At 44.9% G+C, this 17,107-nt stretch overlaps 1 protein-coding gene across 1 annotated transcript; it reads right to left on the reverse strand.

The window, feature by feature from the left end:
* Positions 1 to 14,811: 14,811 nt before the first annotated feature.
* Positions 14,812 to 16,536, reverse strand: LOC112705138 (uncharacterized). The gene has a single exon (XM_025755995.1). It carries the CDS (start codon positions 16,534 to 16,536, stop codon positions 14,812 to 14,814), a length of 1,725 nt encoding a protein of 574 aa, XP_025611780.1.
* Positions 16,537 to 17,107: the final 571 nt, after the last annotated feature.

The following is a 17,107-nucleotide window of genomic DNA, read 5'->3' on the forward strand; positions in this document are numbered from 1 at the left end:
AAGTATGGACTATTATATATTTCTGGAAAGCCCTGGATGTCTACTTTCCAACGCCGTTGAGAGCGCGCCAATTGGACTCCTGTAGCTCCAGAAAATCCATTTCGAGTGCAGGGAGGTCAGGATCCAACAGCATCAGCAGTCCTTTTTCAGCCTAACTCAGATTTTTTTGCTCAGCTCCCTCAATTTCAGACAGAAAATACCTGAAATCACAGAAAAACACACAAACTCATAGTAAAGTCCAGAAATATGATTTTTGCCTAAAAACTAATATTATTCTACTAAAAACTAATTAAAACATGCTAAAATCTACATGAAATTACCCCCAAAAAGCGTATAAAATATCCGCTCATCACAACACCAAACTTAAACTGTTGCTTGTCCTCAAGCAACTAGATAAATAAAATAGGTTTTAACAGAAATTAAGAAGTAATAATATTTTAGAGTTTTAAATGAAGCTCAGATTCTCATTAGATGAGCGGGGCTTGTAGCTTTTTATTTCTGAACAGTTTTGGCATCTCCCTCTATCCTTTGAATTTCAGAATAATTGGCATCCATAGGAACTCAGAATTCAGATAGTTTTATTGATTCTCCTAGTGTAGTATGTTGATTCTTGAACACAGTTATTTTATGAGTCTTGGCCGTGGCCCTAAGCACTTTGTTTTCCAGTATTACCACTGGATACATAAATGCCACAGACACATGACTAGGTGAACCTTTTCAGATTGTGACTTAGCTTTGCTAAAGTCCCCAGTCAGAGGTGTCCAGAGCTCTTGAGCACACTCTTTTTGCCTTGGATCACGACTTTAACCACTCAGTCTCAAGTTTGTAACTTGGACCTGCATGCCACAAGCACATGGTTAGGGACAGCTTGGTTTAGCCGCTTAGGCCTGGAACTATTTCCTTGGGCCCTCCTATCCACTGATGCTCAAAGCCTTGGATTCTTTTTACCCCTGCCTTTTGGTTTTAAGGGCTATTGGCTTTTTCTGCTTGCTTTTTCTTTTTCTTTCTATTTTTTTTTCGCACAAGCTTTTGCTTTTTCACTGCTTTTTCTTGCTTCAAGAATCACTTTCATGATTTTTCAGATCATCAATAACATTTCTCTTGTTCATCATTCTTTCAGGAGCCAACAATTTTAACATTCATAAAATTCAATATCAAAAATATGCACTGTTCAAGCATTCATTCAGAAGACAAAAAGTATTGCCACCACATATAATTAATAAGAATTTTTCTTATTAAGAACTCGAAAAAATATTGCCTCTTTATTCTAAAAATCTACTATTTTATTCATGTTTAATGATGATGAGAAAAATAAATTATAACTTAATTGGAATTAAAATCAAAGTAGAGATACTAATTACTACTACTAATATATAACTTCTAAGGTAAATTTCTAATAAGAACAGTGATCACAGAGTTAAGGCAAAGATTAGAACTCAACGACCTGTGTTTTGGGAAGTGGATGTTCCTCTAGTCTGTGGGGTGCCTTCAAGAATTAATTTCTGACGCTTCAGCTCCCTTAAGTTCACATCCTTGCTCTTCCTGTTCCCTTAGGTGCCATGATCTTAATGAGTTTTAGCTCAGTGATCATGGCAAATCACACCAAACTTAGAGGTTTGCTTGTCCTCAAGCAAAAGAAAGGAAAGGAGAGGAATAGAAGGAGAGGCTATTTCGAAATTCAAAAGATATGATGAGTTTGAAAAAGATTTGTGTTTATGGATTAAGATATATTTGATATTTTTGAAAAAGGGATTTTAGAAATTAGGATTTTTAGAAAACTAATTTGAAATGAGGGATGACAAATTGAAACATGTTTATGTAAGAAATCATGAATTGAAACATAAAAATTTAGAAAAATTAAGATTAAAAACGAATTTTTACCTCCTCCCACCATCCTGGCGTTAAACGCCCAAACGATGCATGTTTTGGGCGTTTAACGCCCAAATGTTGCTTCTCCTGGGCGTTCAACGCCCAGCTGATGCTTCTTTCTGGCGTTGAACGCCAGGAGGTCCTTTGTCACTGGGCGTTTTTCTGAACGCCCAGGATGCTAACAATCTGGCGTTGAACGCCCAGAAGGTGCTTCTTTCTGGCGTTCAACGCCCAGAAGATGCTTCTTTCTAGCGTTCAACGCCCAGATGGCTACCCTTACTGGCGTTGAACGCCCAGTAGGTGTTTCTTTTGGGCGTTCAACGCCCAAAACGTTTCTTACTGGCTTTTTGATGCCAGTAAGCTTTCCAAATTTCCCTTTAACCCTGTGACTTCAATCAATTGTTACTTCACCTTTTGAAGATATTTTGGCATCTACCTGTAAAACTTGATCAATTAGAAAAAAGGACAAATAAAATTAAATTTTGTGATTTGGCTGGGTTGCCTCCCAGCAAGCGCTTCTTTAATGTCATTAGCTGGACTATTACTGAGCTTTAATTAAGTCTCAGTTTTGAGCATTCTTGCTCAAAATTACCTTCAAGATAATGCTTAACTCTTTGTCCATTAACAATGAACTTTTTGTTAGATTCATTATCCTGAAGCTCTACGTATCCATATGGTGATACACTTGTAATTACATAAGGGCCTCTCCACCGGGATTTTAATTTCCCAGGGAATAATTTGAGCCTAGAATTAAATAGCAGAACTTTCTGCCCTGGCTCAAAGACTCTGGATGACAATTTCTTATCATGCCATCTTTTTGCTTTCTCCTTGTAAATTTTTGCATTCTCGAAAGCATTGAGTCTGAATTCCTCTAGCTCATTTAACTGGAGCAATCGTTTTTCTCCAGCTAACTTGGCATCAAGGTTTAGGAATCTGGTTGCCCAGTAGGCCTTGTGTTCCAGTTCCACTGGCAAGTGACATGCCTTTCCATACACAAGCTGGTATGGAGAGGTTCCTATAGGGGTCTTGAATGCTGTTCTGTATGCCCACAAAGCATCATCCAAGCTTCTTGCCCAATCCCTTCTACGGTTAATTACAGTCCGTTCCAAGATTCTTTTGAGTTCTCTATTTGAGACTTCAGCTTGCCCATTATTTTGTGGGTGATATGGAGTAGCTATCCTGTGGCTAACTCCATAACGTACTAGAGCAGAGTAAAGCTGTTTATTGCAGAAATGAGTGCCCCCATCATTGATTAATACTCTAGGGATACCAAATCTGCTGAAGATGTGTTTCTGGAGGAATTTTAACACTGTTTTAGTGTCGTTAGTGGGTGTTGCAATAGCCTCCACCCATTTGGATACATAATCCACTGCCACCAGAATATAAGTGTTTGAGTATGATGGTGGGAAAGGTCCCATGAAGTCAATGCCCCATACATCAAACAACTCAATCTCCAATATCCCTTGTTGAGGCATGGCATAACTGTGAGGTAGGTTGCTTGATCTTTGGCAACTGTCACAATTAAGCACAAACGCTCGGGAATCTTTATAGAGAGTAGGCCAGTAGAAGCCACTTTGGAGGACTCTTGCGGCTGTTCGCTCACTTCCAAAATGTCCTCCATACTGTGATCCATGGCAGTGCCATAAAATCTTTTGCGCTTCTTCCTTAGGCACACATCTACGGATTACTCCGTCTGCACATCTCTTGAAGAGATATGGTTCATCCCAAAGATAGTACTTTGCATCTGTGATTAATTTCTTTGTTTGCATCCTACTGTACTCTTTGGGTATGAATCTCACTGCCTTGTAGTTTGCAATGTCTGCAAACCACGGCACTTCCTGGATGGCAAAAAGTTGCTCATCTGGAAAGGTTTCAGAGATCTCAGTGAGAGGGAGGGACGCCCCTTTTACTGGTTCTATTCGGGACAGGTGGTCTGCTACTTGATTCTCTGTCCCTTTTCTGTCTCTTATTTCTATATCAAACTCTTGCAGAAGCAACACCCATCTTATAAGTCTGGGCTTTGAATCCTGCTTTGTGAGTAGATATTTAAGAGCTGCATGATCAGTATACACAATCACTTTTGATCCTACTAAATAGGATCTGAATTTGTCAATGGCATAAACCACTGCAAGTAGCTCTTTTTCTGTGGTTGTGTAATTCTTCTGTGCGTCATTTAAAACACGGCTAGCATAGTAAATGACGTGCAGAAGCTTGTCATGCCTTTGTCCCAACACTGCACCAATGGCATGGTCGCTAGCATCACACATCAATTCAAATGGTAATGTCCAGTCTGGTGCAGAGATGATTGGTGCTGTGACCAATTTAGCTTTCAGAGTCTCAAATGCCTGCAGACACTCTTTATCAAATATAAATGGCGTGTCAGCAGCTAGCAGGTTGCTCAGAGGTTTGGCGATTTTTGAAAAATCCTTTATAAACCTCCTATAAAATCCTGCATGCCCCAGAAAGCTTCTGATTGCCTTAACATTGGCAGGTGGTGGTAATTTTTCAATTACTTCTACCTTAGCTTGATCCACCTCTATTCCCTTGTTCGAAATTTTGTGCCCAAGGACAATTCCTTCAGTCACCATAAAGTGACATTTTTCCCAGTTTAAAACCAGGTTAGTCTCTTGGCATCTTTTCAGAACAAGTGCTAAATGGTTAAGGCAGGAGCTGAATGAGTCTCCAAATATTGAAAAGTCATCCATGAAGACTTCCAGGAATTTTTCCACCATATTAGAGAAAATTGAGAGCATGCACCTCTGAAAGGTTGCAGGTGCATTGCACAGGCCAAATGGCATCCTTCTGTATGCAAATACTCCAGATGGACATGTGAATGCCGTTTTCTCTTGATCCTGGGGATCTACTGCAATTTGATTATAACCTGAATATCCATCCAGGAAGCAGTAGTATTCATGACCTGCTAGTCTTTCTAGCATTTGGTCTATGAATGGTAAAGGAAAATGATCCTTTCTGGTGGCTGTATTGAGCCTTCTATAATCAATACACATACGCCACCCTGTAACTGTTCTTGTAGGAACCAGTTCATTTTTTTCATTATGAACCACTGTCATGCCTCCCTTCTTAGGAACGACTTGGACAGGGCTTACCCAGGGGCTGTCAGAAATAGGATAAATAATCCCAGCCTCTAGTAATTTAGTGACCTCCTTCTGCACAACTTCCTTCATGGCTGGGTTCAGCCGCCTTTGTGGTTGAACCACTGGCTTGGCGTCACCTTCCAATAGGATCTTGTGCATGCATCTGGCTGGGCTAATGCCCTTAAGATCACTGATGGACCACCCAAGAGCTGTCTTGTGTGTCCTTAGCACTTGAATTAGTGCTTCCTCTTCCTGTGGCTCTAAGGTAGAGCTTATAATTACAGGAAATGTATCACCTTCTCCCAGAAATGCATATTTCAGGGATGGTGGTAATGGTTTAAGTTCGGGTTTTGGAGGTTTCTCCTCTTCTTGAGGGATTTTCAGAGGTTCTATTATCTTCTCTGATTCCTCCAAATCAGGCTGAACATCTTTAAAGATGTCCTCTAGCTCTGATTCGAGACTCTCAGCCATATTGACCTCTCTTACCAGAGAGTCAATAATATCAACACTCATGCAGTCATTTGGGGTGTCTGGATGTTGCATGGCTTTGACAACATTCAACTTAAACTCCTCCTCATTGACTCTCAAGGTTACTTCCCATTTTTGGACATCAATGAGGGTTCAGTTGCTAGGAAAGGTCTTCCTAGAATAAGAGTTGCACTCTTGTGCTCCTCCATTTCCAGCACCACAAAATCAGTAGGAAAGGCAAATGGCCCTACCTTGACAATCATGTCTTCAATCACGCCTGATGGGTATTTAATGGAGCCATCAGCAAGTTGAAGACATATCCTGGTTGGTTTGATTTCTTCAGCCAAACCAAGCTTTCTGATAGTAGATGCAGGTATTAGGTTGATACTTGCCCCAAGATCACATAAAGCTTGCTTGGTACAAGTACCCTCTAATGTGCATGGTATCATAAAGCTCCCAGGATCTTTAAACTTCTCAGGTAAGCTTTTCAGAATGACTGCACTGCATTCTTCAGAGAGGTAAACTTTTTCAGTTTCCCTCCAATCCTTCTTATGACTTAAGATCTCTTTCATGAACTTAGCATAAGAGGGTATTTGCTCAAGTGCTTCTGCAAACGGAATCTTTATTTCAAGAGTCCTGAGATAGTCTGCAAAGCGGGCAAATTGCTTATCCTGTTCCGCTTGGCGGAGTTTTTGAGGATAAGGCATTTTGGCTTTGTATTCCTCAACCTTAGTTGCTACAGGTTTATTACCTACAGAAGTGGGTTGGGAAGCCTTTTTAGAAGGGTTGTCATCAGCACTTGTATGTGACTGATCCCCTACTGGCATTTGAATGCCAGGGGTGGAAGCTGGAGTGGCGTTAGACGCCATCTCCCCATTTGTTACTGGCGTCTGAACGCCAGAACTATGTTCCCTTTGGGCGTTCAACGCCGGATTCATGCTTGTTTCTGGCGTTGAACGCCAGGAATGAGCATGGTTTGGGCGTTCAGCGCCAGCATTATTCCTCTCTGGGCTCTGATTGTCCTCAGAGGGATTTTGAGTAGACATCTGTTCGTTTCTTAGCTTCCTGCTGCTTTGAAGTGAGGTATTTAATGTTTTCCCACTTCTTAATTGAACTGCTTGGCATTCTTCTGCTATTTGTTTTGACAGTTGCCTTTCTGTTTGCTTTAATTGTACTTCCATATTCCTGTTAGCCATTCTTGTTTCCTGTAGTATTTCCTTGAATTCGGCTAGCTGCTGAGTTAGAAAGTCTAATTGCTGATTAAATTCATTAGCCTGATCCACCGGACTGAGTTCTACAATTACTGTTTTAGCTTCTTCTTTCATGGAAGATTTACTGCTTAGGTACAGATGTTGATTTCTGGCAACTGTATCAATAAGCTCTTGAGCTTCTTCAATTGTTTTTCTCATATGTATAGATCCACCAGCTGAGTGGTCTAGAGAAATCTGAGCATTTTCTGTAAGCCCATAGTAGAAGATGTCTAATTGCACCCACTCTGAAAACATTTCAGAGGGGCATTTTCTTAGCATCTCTCTGTATCTCTCCCAAGCATCATAAAGGGATTTATTATCTCCTTGTTTGAAGCCTTGGATGCTTAGCCTTAGCTGTGTCATCCGTTTTGGAGGGAAATAGTGATTCAGGAATTTTTCTGACAGCTGTTTCCATGTTTTTATGCTGTTCTTAGGCTGGTTATTTAACCACCTCTTAGCTTGATCTTTTACAGCAAATGGAAACAGTAATAATCTGTAGACATCCTAATCCACTTCTTTATCATGTACTGTGTCAGCAATTTGTAAAAATTGTGCCAGAAACTCTGTAGGTTCTTCATGTGGAAGACCAGAATACTGGCAGTTTTGCTGCACCATGGTAATGAGCTGAGGATTCAGCTCAAAGCTACTAACTCCAATGGAGGGTATACAGATACTACTCCCATATGAAGTAGTAGTGGGGTTAGCATATGACCCCAGAGTCCTCTTGGACTGTTCGTTCCTACTTGCTTCCATGATGGAATACAAGAGATAATTTATATGTTGATTTTATTTATTTTATAAAAGTGGAATAAAAAAAATGAAATATATAAAAAGAATTTTAAAAATATTTTGTGAAAATTTTTCGAAAAATTTTGAAATTGAAATCTGAAATTTATATAAAAAATTTCGAAAATGTAGTTTTAAAATTAGTTAGAAAAGATATTTTTTTTTTGAATTTTATGATGAAAGAGAAAAACACACAAAAGGCACAAGACTTAAAATTTTTAAGATCAAAGCACAAGAAAGACTCAAGAACAAAAGAAAGAACACCAAACTTAAAATTTTTAGAAAACTTTAATAAAATTTTCGAAAATTATAAAAAGATTAACAAGAGAACACCAAACTTAAAGTTTGGCATAAGATTAAATTCAAGAAAAATTATTTTTGAAAAAGGTTCCAAAGGGGATAACCAATTATCAAGAACAACTTTAAGATCAAGGAAGAACCAAGAACACTAACACGAGAATTGTAGAGAAAATATAAAATATGCAATTAACACCAAACTTAGAATAAGACACTAAACTCACGAAGAATTAACAATTAATTATGAAAAATAATATTTTTGAAAAGAAATTTTTTGAAAAGAAACTATCCTATCAAAATTTGATGACTCTATAACAACAAAAATAAATTATTCCTAATCTAAGAAATAAAATAAGCCTTCAATTGTTCAAACTCAACAATCCCCGGCAACGGCGCCAAAAACTTGGTGCACGAATTTGTGATTTGCACAACTAACCAGCAAGTGCACTGGGTCGTCCAAGTAATACCTTACGTGAGTAAGGGTCGATCCCACAGAGATTATTGGTTTGAAGTAATCTATGTTTATTTTATTAATCCTAGTCAGGATGCCAATAAGATTAATTGGATTTAATGGTAAGAAGTCAAAGTATTTAAAATTATTAGAAAAATAAAAGAGAATCAAATCGTTACTTGTTGTGCAGTAATGAGAAATATGTTGGAGTTTTGGAGATGCTTTGTCTTCTGACTTCAACTCTTCCTTGAAATCCTTCTCCACACGCAAAGTCCCTTCCATGGCAAGCTCTATGTAAGGTGTCACCGTTGTCAATGGCTACTTCCCATCCTCTCAGTGAAATCGTTCCTATGCTCTGTCACAGCACGGCTAATCATCTGTCGGTTCTCAATCAGGTTGGAATAGAATCCATTGATTCTTTTGCGTCTGTCACTAACGCCCAGCCTTCAGGAGTTTGAAGCTCGTCACAGCCATTCAATCCCAGAATCCTACTCGGAATACCACAGACAAGGTTTAGACTTTTCGGATCCTCATGAATGCCGCCATCAATCCGGCTTATACCACGAAGATTCTGATTAAGGAATCTAAGAGATATTCATTCAATCTGATGTAGAACGGAGGTGGTTGTCAGGCACACGTTCATGGATTGAGGAAGGTGATGAGTGTCACGGATCATCACCTTCTCCAAAATTAAGCGCGAATAAACATCTTAGATAAGAACAAGCGTGTTTGAATGAAAAACAAAGGAATTGTATTAAATCATCGAGACGCCGCAGAGCTCCTCACCCCCAACAATGGAGTTTAGAGACTCATGCCGTCAAAAAGTATGTAATTCAGATCTGAAAATGTCATGAGGTACAAGAATAGTCTCTAAAAGTTGTTTAAATAGTAAACTAGTAACCTAGGTTTACAGAAAATGAGTAAACTAAGATAATTGGTGCAGAAATCCACTTCTGGGGCCCACTTGGTGTGTACTGGGGCTGGGACTAGAGCCATCCACGAGTTGAGGCATTTCTTGGAGTTGAACTCCGAGTTATAACGTGTTTTGGGCGTTCAACTTCGGATCATGACGTTTTTCTGGCGTTTAACTCCAGACAGCAGCATGTACTTGGCGTTCAACGCCAAGTTACGTCGTCTATCTTCGCGCAAAGTATGGACTATTATATATTTCTGGAAAGCCCTGGATGTCTACTTTCCAACGCCGTTGAGAGCGCGCCAATTGGACTCCTGTAGCTCCAGAAAATCCATTTCGAGTGCAGGGAGGTCAGGATCCAACAGCATCAGCAGTCCTTTTTCAGCCTAACTCAGATTTTTTTGCTCAGCTCCCTCAATTTCAGACAGAAAATACCTGAAATCACAGAAAAACACACAAACTCATAGTAAAGTCCAGAAATATGATTTTTGCCTAAAAACTAATATTATTCTACTAAAAACTAATTAAAACATGCTAAAATCTACATGAAATTACCCCCAAAAAGCGTATAAAATATCCGCTCATCAGTTGCCGATTGGATCTGGTTTTACAAGGCCATGTTCACTCAGGTCGGGGTCCGCATCCCCTTTTCCCCTTTTCAAATGAGCCTCCTAAACCGAATTTCCGTGGCCCCGTCTCAATTGCATCCGAACAGCTGGGCATCCATCCACTGCTTCGAGATGGTTTGCGAGTACTTAGAGCTACCCATCTCTGTCGACGTCTTCCTCTTTTTCTTTAATCTCACTAACCCTTCAAAGGAGGGGAAACACAAGAAAGGGTTCATGTCCTTCCGGTCTGCCCAGGGCCGGAGAATCTTTGGCTTGTTCGAGGACTCCTACCATGGGTTCAAGGACAAGTATTTTAAGGTTCGTCCGGTTAAGGGTCGTCACCCTTTTTGGTTATCTTTGGAAAAGGAGCACCTCATCCCGACGTATTGGAGTTTCGGGGCGGGGTCTAATCCTTTTATCAAAGTGACTTATAAAGGGATGTCGACCGTGGATCGGCGGATAGCCGACATTTTGTGGGCGGTTCTTGGGAGGAATAATGTGAATCCCCATCTCCTCATGGGTAACCGGGAGGCCACCCGAGATTATATCCGTGAGTTTCTCTTGTCATGTAGTCGCTTGTTTAAATTTTCCATTGCTGCTTCCATTAACTTGTTCATTTTTTCAATTTGTTCTGTAGTGGGGCTTTCTGCCGAAGTGACCGGCATGGATAACTTGTACCAAACCTTTCTTCAGGATGACGAGGGTGAGGAGACTGGAGGACAGCAGGCGACGGTTCCTCCAGAAGTGCCTCCTCCTGAAGTCGATGCGTCTGCTAAAGCTGCCACTCCGACTTCCGCAACCCCGATTCCTCCCGAGGTTCCTATTCCCGGGCACTCGCCCTCTTCTCGCCGGGAGGAGGAGGAAGAGTTGTCCGTCATCCCCACCCCCAAGAGACAGAGGTCGCAGTCTAGTTCCGAGGGGGTTTTGACTGTCATGGAAAGGAACTTTGATGCTGGGACATTCATAGATGCCCAGCTGCTTCCGGGCACGGAGGATCATTTCCATGGCACCGACCTCTCGGGGCAGGCTCGGTGGATGTACCGTACCCTTCTTCGTGGCGCGGCCATAGCCCGAAAGGCTGAGTTCGAGCTTTCCGGTATGGTCTCGCTTCGTCGGAAGCTTGAGTCTGCGGTCGATGCTAATAACAAGTACAAAACCCAAGTAAAAACACTTCAGGATCAGTTGGTTGAAGCGGGGAACAAGCTTGACGCCGCCCAGAAAAAGACTGCTTTAGCCGAGGAGAAACTGAAAACCGCCGATGCCTCCGTGTCCCGTTTGACGGAGCAGGAGCTGACCTTGAAGAGCCAGCTGAGCGCTGCGCAAGGTCGGGTGTCCGCTCTGGAGAAAGAGCGGGACGAGGCAGAGGCGGCTGCCAAGGCTGCTCGGGAGGAGGCCGAGTTATTCAAACGGAAGCACAAGGAAGTCAAGGAGCAGGGCAAAAATGCGATTTTCATGACTGAAGATGCTCTCAAGGCTCAGGTGAAGATCGTTTCTCCGGACTTCGACATGTCGGCAATCGGAGTTTTCAAGACCATTAAGGATGGTAAAGTTGTTGATATGCCGAAGAAGTAATGTTTGTACTATTTGAACTTCTTTTGTTGAACCTTTGTATTGCGACTTTGGTGCCCGTTAATGGGTTTATGGGACCGTTTGTCCGTATGTTTAACTTCTTGTTTTACTCGTTGTTGATTTATTTTGCGTTTCTGTTTACTCGCGTTGGCCGTTTATGGCATGCGTTCTTATGGTCGTTTATCGTGTTTTCTGGTCTGGGGGGCTCCCGGGGTGATCAGTCCCGAGGCCGCATGTCCTTAGTTTTCATAGTGGTCGCTCAAAAAGTTAGAAACAATAAGATAACATAGGCAAATATAGCATGTGGTAATTGGGCAGGTTCAGTCATTGTAACAAAGACATTGAAGTGCTATTACAAAATAAATGGTTTAGGAATAAAACCTCCTCAAGTTATCCGCATTCCATGTCCTCGGGACTTCCTTGCCGTTGAGTCTTTCTAGTTTGTAAGCTCCTTTCCCGATTACCTCTTTGATCCGGTATGGTCCTTCCCAGTTCGCCGCTAGTTTGCCTTCTCTCGTGGTAGACGGGCCGATGTCATTACGCCTCAGGACGAGGTCGTTTTCTTCGAACTTTCTTTTGAGCGCTTTGGCATTGTAGCGTAAGGCCATTCTTTATTTTAGCGCCGCTTCAACCAGATGGTTTATTTCCCTAGTTTCTTCTATCAGGTCTTTCTCAACAGCTTCCTCTACTCCCTTCAGGATTAACCGTGGACTCGACTCTCCGATCTCTATGGGTATCACTGCGTCTGACCCGTAGGTTAGTCGAAAGGGTGTCTCTTTAGTGGAGGATTGCTCGGTTGTTCGGTAGGACCAGAGGACCGAGGCTAGCTCGTCGGCCCAAGCACCTTTCTTGCTATCCAGCCGCTTCTTGAGCCCTTGCAGGATGATCTTATTTGCAGACTCGACCTGCCCGTTTGTCTGTGGGTGTTCTATCGACGAGAATCTCTGCTTTATGCCCAGGCCGGCGAGGAATTCTGTGAACTTTTTGTCGGTGAATTGTGTCCCATTGTCCGAGATGACGACTTCCGGGATACCAAATCGTGTTATGACTTGTCTCCACATGAATTTCCTGCAATTGGACGAGGATATGCTGGCCAGCGGTGCGGCCTCTATCCATTTTGTGTAGTAGTCGATAGCGACTATAAGGTACTTGACTTGCCCCGGGCCGACGCGAAAAGGTCCTAAGAGATCGACTCCCCACTGCGAGAATGGTCGAGAGGACGTTAGCAAGCTGAGCTCAGAGGCGGGTGCACGGTGGAAGTTCGCGTTTTCTTGGCACTTGACACACTTCTTAACGAATTCCTTGGAGTCGGCCATCATCGATGGCCAGTAATATCCAGCTCGGATTAACTTCCTCGCTAGGGCTTTGCCTCCTATATGGTGGCCGCAACATCCTTCATGGACTTCCCTGAGGACGTAATCCGTCTGGTCGGGGTGCAAACACTTCAGTAGGGGATGATTGAATCCCTTTCTGAAAAGTTGGCCCTGGATGATGGCGTATCTGGCGGCTTCCCTCCTTAACTTTTTGGCGTCTTTTTCGTTGTCGGGGAGCTTGCTGTTTTCTAGGAAGTCGGTAATGGGATCTAGCCAAGAGGGGTTTAGCTTCGATAGGTGTAGTGTGATTGCCGCTCTCTCAACTTTCCTTGGATTAGAGACCGGTTACCCTCTCCCGGTTTGGTGCTAGCTAGCTTTGACAAGAGATCTGCCCGTGTGTTCCTTTCTCTCGGGACGTGCTGGATCGTGACTTCTTCAAACTTTCGGCTCAAGTCCTTGACTTTTTCCAAGTATTTCTGTAGCAGTGAGTCCCTAGCCTGATAGCTACCGTTTACTTGGGAGGTGACGATTTGCGAATCGCTGCATATCTCCAATCTTGTTGCCCCGACTTCTGCTGCTAGGGTTAAACCTCCTATAAGGGCTTCGTACTCTGCTTGGTTGTTTGAAATGGGAAATTCGAACTTAATTGACTGTTCGTATACGACTCCAGCCGGGCTTTCCAGGATAATCCCGGCACCCCCGAACGTCTGGTTGGAGGCTCCGTCTACATGGAGCTTCCACCGCGTGTTCGTGTCTTCGACCGGATCCTCCGCTACTTCCACTAGAAAATCTGCCATCACTTGTGCTTTGATGGCTTGCCGGGGTTCGTATCGTATGTCGTATTGAGAAAGTTCAATCGCCCAAGTCATCATTCTTCCCGCCAAGTCGGGTTTTTGGAGCACTTGCCGGATCCCCTGGTCCGTTCTCACGACAATCTGGTGACTTTGGAAGTAATGCTTTAACCTCCGCGAAGAGGTCAGGAGTGCCAGAGCTAATTTCTCCAATTTGTTATATCTCAGCTCTGCTCCTTGTAGGGCCCTGCTGACAAAATAGACTGGTTGTTGTACCCTTCCTTCTTCTCGTACCAAAACTGCGGCCAGGGCTTCTCCTGTTATGGCGAGGTACAGGTATAACGGCTCCCCCTCTTTTGGCTTCCCGAGGACAGGTGGTGTCGCCAGGATTTCTTTAAAGTGCCGAATGGCTTCCTCGCATGCGGGCGTCCATTCGAACGCCATTCCTCTCTTCATGAGATTAAAGAACGGTAAGGCCTTTGTTGCCGATGCTCCGAGGAAGCGTGATAACGAGGCCAGCCGACCTGCCAACCTTTGGACGTCCTTGATACTGCCTGGGCTCTTCATTTGGAGTATCGCCTGGCACTTCTCCGGGTTGGCTTCTACCCCTCTTTGGGTTATCATGAATCCGAGGAACTTTCCAGCTTCCATAGCGAAAGCGCACTTGAGGGGGTTCAGCCTCATACCGTGCTGCCGGAGGGACGCGAATAAACTCGCCAGGTCGTTCAACAGGTCGTCAGGTCGTGTTGTTTTTGCAAGGATGTCATCCACATAGACTTCAACTGTCTTCCCTATGAGGTCGTGGAATATCCTATTCATCAGCCTTTGGTATGTTGCCCCCGCATTTTTTAGGCCGAACGGCATCACCTTATAGCAGAAAGTTCCTCCTGGCGTTATGAACGCCGTCTTGTCTTCGTCTGGACGGTGCATCGGTATCTGGTTGTAACCGGAGTAGGCGTCCATGAAACTTAGATACCGGTATCCTGCCGCGGCGTCGACGACTGTGTCTATGTTAGGGAGGGGGAAACAATCCTTGGGACATGCTTTATTGAGGTCAGAATAATCTACGCACATTCTCCACTTGCCGTTGTGCTTTTTTACCAAAACTACATTCGAGAGCCAGGTCGAATAGTCCACTTCCCGTATAAAGCCTGCTTCTAGGAGGCTGGCCGTCTGCCTGGCCACCTCCTCTGCTCTTTCTGCCGACATCTTCCTCCTCCGTTGGGCCACTGGACGTGCTTCCGCCTTGACGGCTAAATGATGCGAGATGATTTTTGGGTCTATGCCCGGCATGTCGGCCGGCGTCCAGGCAAACAAGTCCCTATTGGCTCTTACCATTTCAACCAAAGGCTCCTTCAACTCGTGAGGGAGGTTCTTGTTAACGAACGTGAATCTTTCCTCTTAGTCGCCGATTCTGAACTTCTCTAGATCCCCTTCTGGCTCCGGTCTGGGTTTGTCGTCTATTATGGCATCTAGGTCGGCTAGGAACACACCGGACGCCTCCTTGGACTTCTTTCTTAGGGAGAGGCTGGCGTTGTCACAAGCGACCGCCGTCTCAAGGTCTCCCTTTATGGACCCTATGGATCCGTCATCGGTAACGAATTTCATGACTAGCAGCTTTGTGTTGATTATAGCCTTGAAATCATTGATCGTCTTTCTTCCCAGAATGATATTATAGGCGGTGGAGTCTCGGAGGATCACGAACTCGGCCATCGCCGATCTCCTGCCCTGGGATTGTCCTACTGATATTGGCAGGGATATTATTCCGTCTGGTTTGATGAAGTGGTCGCCCAAACCAATGACCCCGTGTTGGTGAGTCGTCAGATCTGCGTCCTTTAGTCCCAGTGCGTCGAACACGTTGCGGAACATGATGTTCGAGTCTGCTCCCGTGTCAACAAGGATGCGTTTGACGAGACCGGTTCCCACTCGGGCCGTTATGACCACGGGTGGATTTTCCGGGGCATCGTCGAACCATTGGTCTTCTGGGCCGAAAGAAATGAAAGGAGGCTTCTTAGAGTTTCGCGTCGACGAGGAGGATATCGACAATATCTTTGCATCCTTCTTATGTGCGGATCTGGATCTTGGTGCGGCGTTTTTGGCCGTCACTACGTTTATCACAGTGAGGCCGTGTTCTCCGCCTTCTGGCTCTTGTCGCCGCTTTGTCGAACGGGTTTTGCCTTCTTCGTCTTGGTCGCGGTAGCGCCTCCTTGGCTCCCTGATTAGGTGGGAGAACGCTGCTAGTTTACCTTCCCTTATCGCTTGCTCCAGTGCATCTTTTAGGTCAAAACAATCCTGCGTTAGGTGGCCGTAGCCTTTGTGGTAATCACAATAAAGGTTTTTGTTCCCTCCAGTGCGGTCCTTAAGTGGTCGGGGCTTCGGTAGGATTCCTTTCTCGGCTATTTGTTGGTAAACTTCCACGATGGGAAGAGTGAGTGGAGTGTAGTTGGTGAATTTTCCGACTCGGGGGAATGTCCTCGGTGCCTTGTTTGTCGCCTCTTCCCTGGTTTGTCCCTTTGGCCTTTCCCCGTTGCCCTGTTGTTGGGTTTGATTGTAGCTGGGCTGCCGTTTGTTGGCGGCCACAACTCGGCTGACTTCCTCGTCGTTTATGTACTCTTTGGCTACCGTCTGGATCTCATGCATTGTCCAAACCGGTTTCGTGGTAAGATGTTTTCGGAAGTTCTCGTTGAGGAGGCCGTTTGTCAAGCAAAGACTGGCCACCGAATCGGTTAGGCCATCGATTTCCAAGCATTCATCGTTGAACCGATCTAGGTATCTCCTGGTCGGTTCTCCTTGTCTCTGGGTTACCCCTAGCAGGTTGATAGGATGCTTTGCCTTCGCTATCCGTGTTGTAAATTGGGCCAGGAATGCGCGGCTGATGTCCGAGAAACTGTAGATGGATCCCTGCGGGAGGCCGTTAAACCACCTGATCGCGGGCCCCGCTAGGGTTACCGGGAAGGCACGGCATCTCACCTCGTCCCCCACTCCCTCCAGATTCATCCTGGCCTCAAAGGCCGTGAGGTGTTCTAGGGGGTCTTGAGTTCCGTCATACCTCATGTCCGTTGGTTTGTCGAAGTGTTTCGGCAACCGGACTTCGAGGATAGATCGGTGGAATGGGGTGGCGCCCATTATCACAGGTTGTCGTGTTCTCTCGGATCTCCCTTCCCCGTCTTCGTGATCTCTCGCCGCTCGGCGGGTTAGCCTGCCCCGAGAGTAGATGATCGTGTCATTTCGTCTTCTCGGGATAGGAAACTCCTCGCGCGTGCTTTCCGCTTCCGTTCAGGATGCGGACGCGCGCCGCGGGCGGCTTCGGTAAGAGTCTTCCTCTTCGCTTTCGGGGGATGGGGTGTAGCTGGGGTCGGTGGTTCGTCCGTCCCGCTCCTGGTCGGCCAACTGTCGCTCTAGGTTCTGGACCCTGTGGCGTAGCTCCTGCATTATTATAGCGCTGTCGCCGCCCGTTCCCCCGAAGGGTCGTGTCCTCGTGTGCTGTTCTGTGTGTTGTCGGGGGGACCTCCGCCGCCCCCTTAGCGAGGCGACGGAGGCTGCCCCCTCCGCTCCGGCTGCTCGGGCTTGGTCTCCGGGACCCAGCGCGACTTCCATCTAGGCGGTCCCCACAGACGGCGCCAATGTTCGGTAGTCTGGTTTCGGACAGGTCGGGTGATTATGCGAGAGAATGAGAACGCCTCAACCACGGTCGTGC

The sequence above is a fragment of the Arachis hypogaea genome, chromosome 8, assembly GCF_003086295.3.
Source record: "Arachis hypogaea cultivar Tifrunner chromosome 8, arahy.Tifrunner.gnm2.J5K5, whole genome shotgun sequence".
NCBI lineage: Eukaryota > Viridiplantae > Streptophyta > Magnoliopsida > Fabales > Fabaceae > Arachis > Arachis hypogaea.

Excerpts from the sequence above, each read along its gene's own strand:
- LOC112705138 (XM_025755995.1), bottom strand. The coding sequence starts at position 16,536 with ATGGGCGCCACCCCATTCCACCGATCTATCCTCGAAGTCCGGTTGCCG.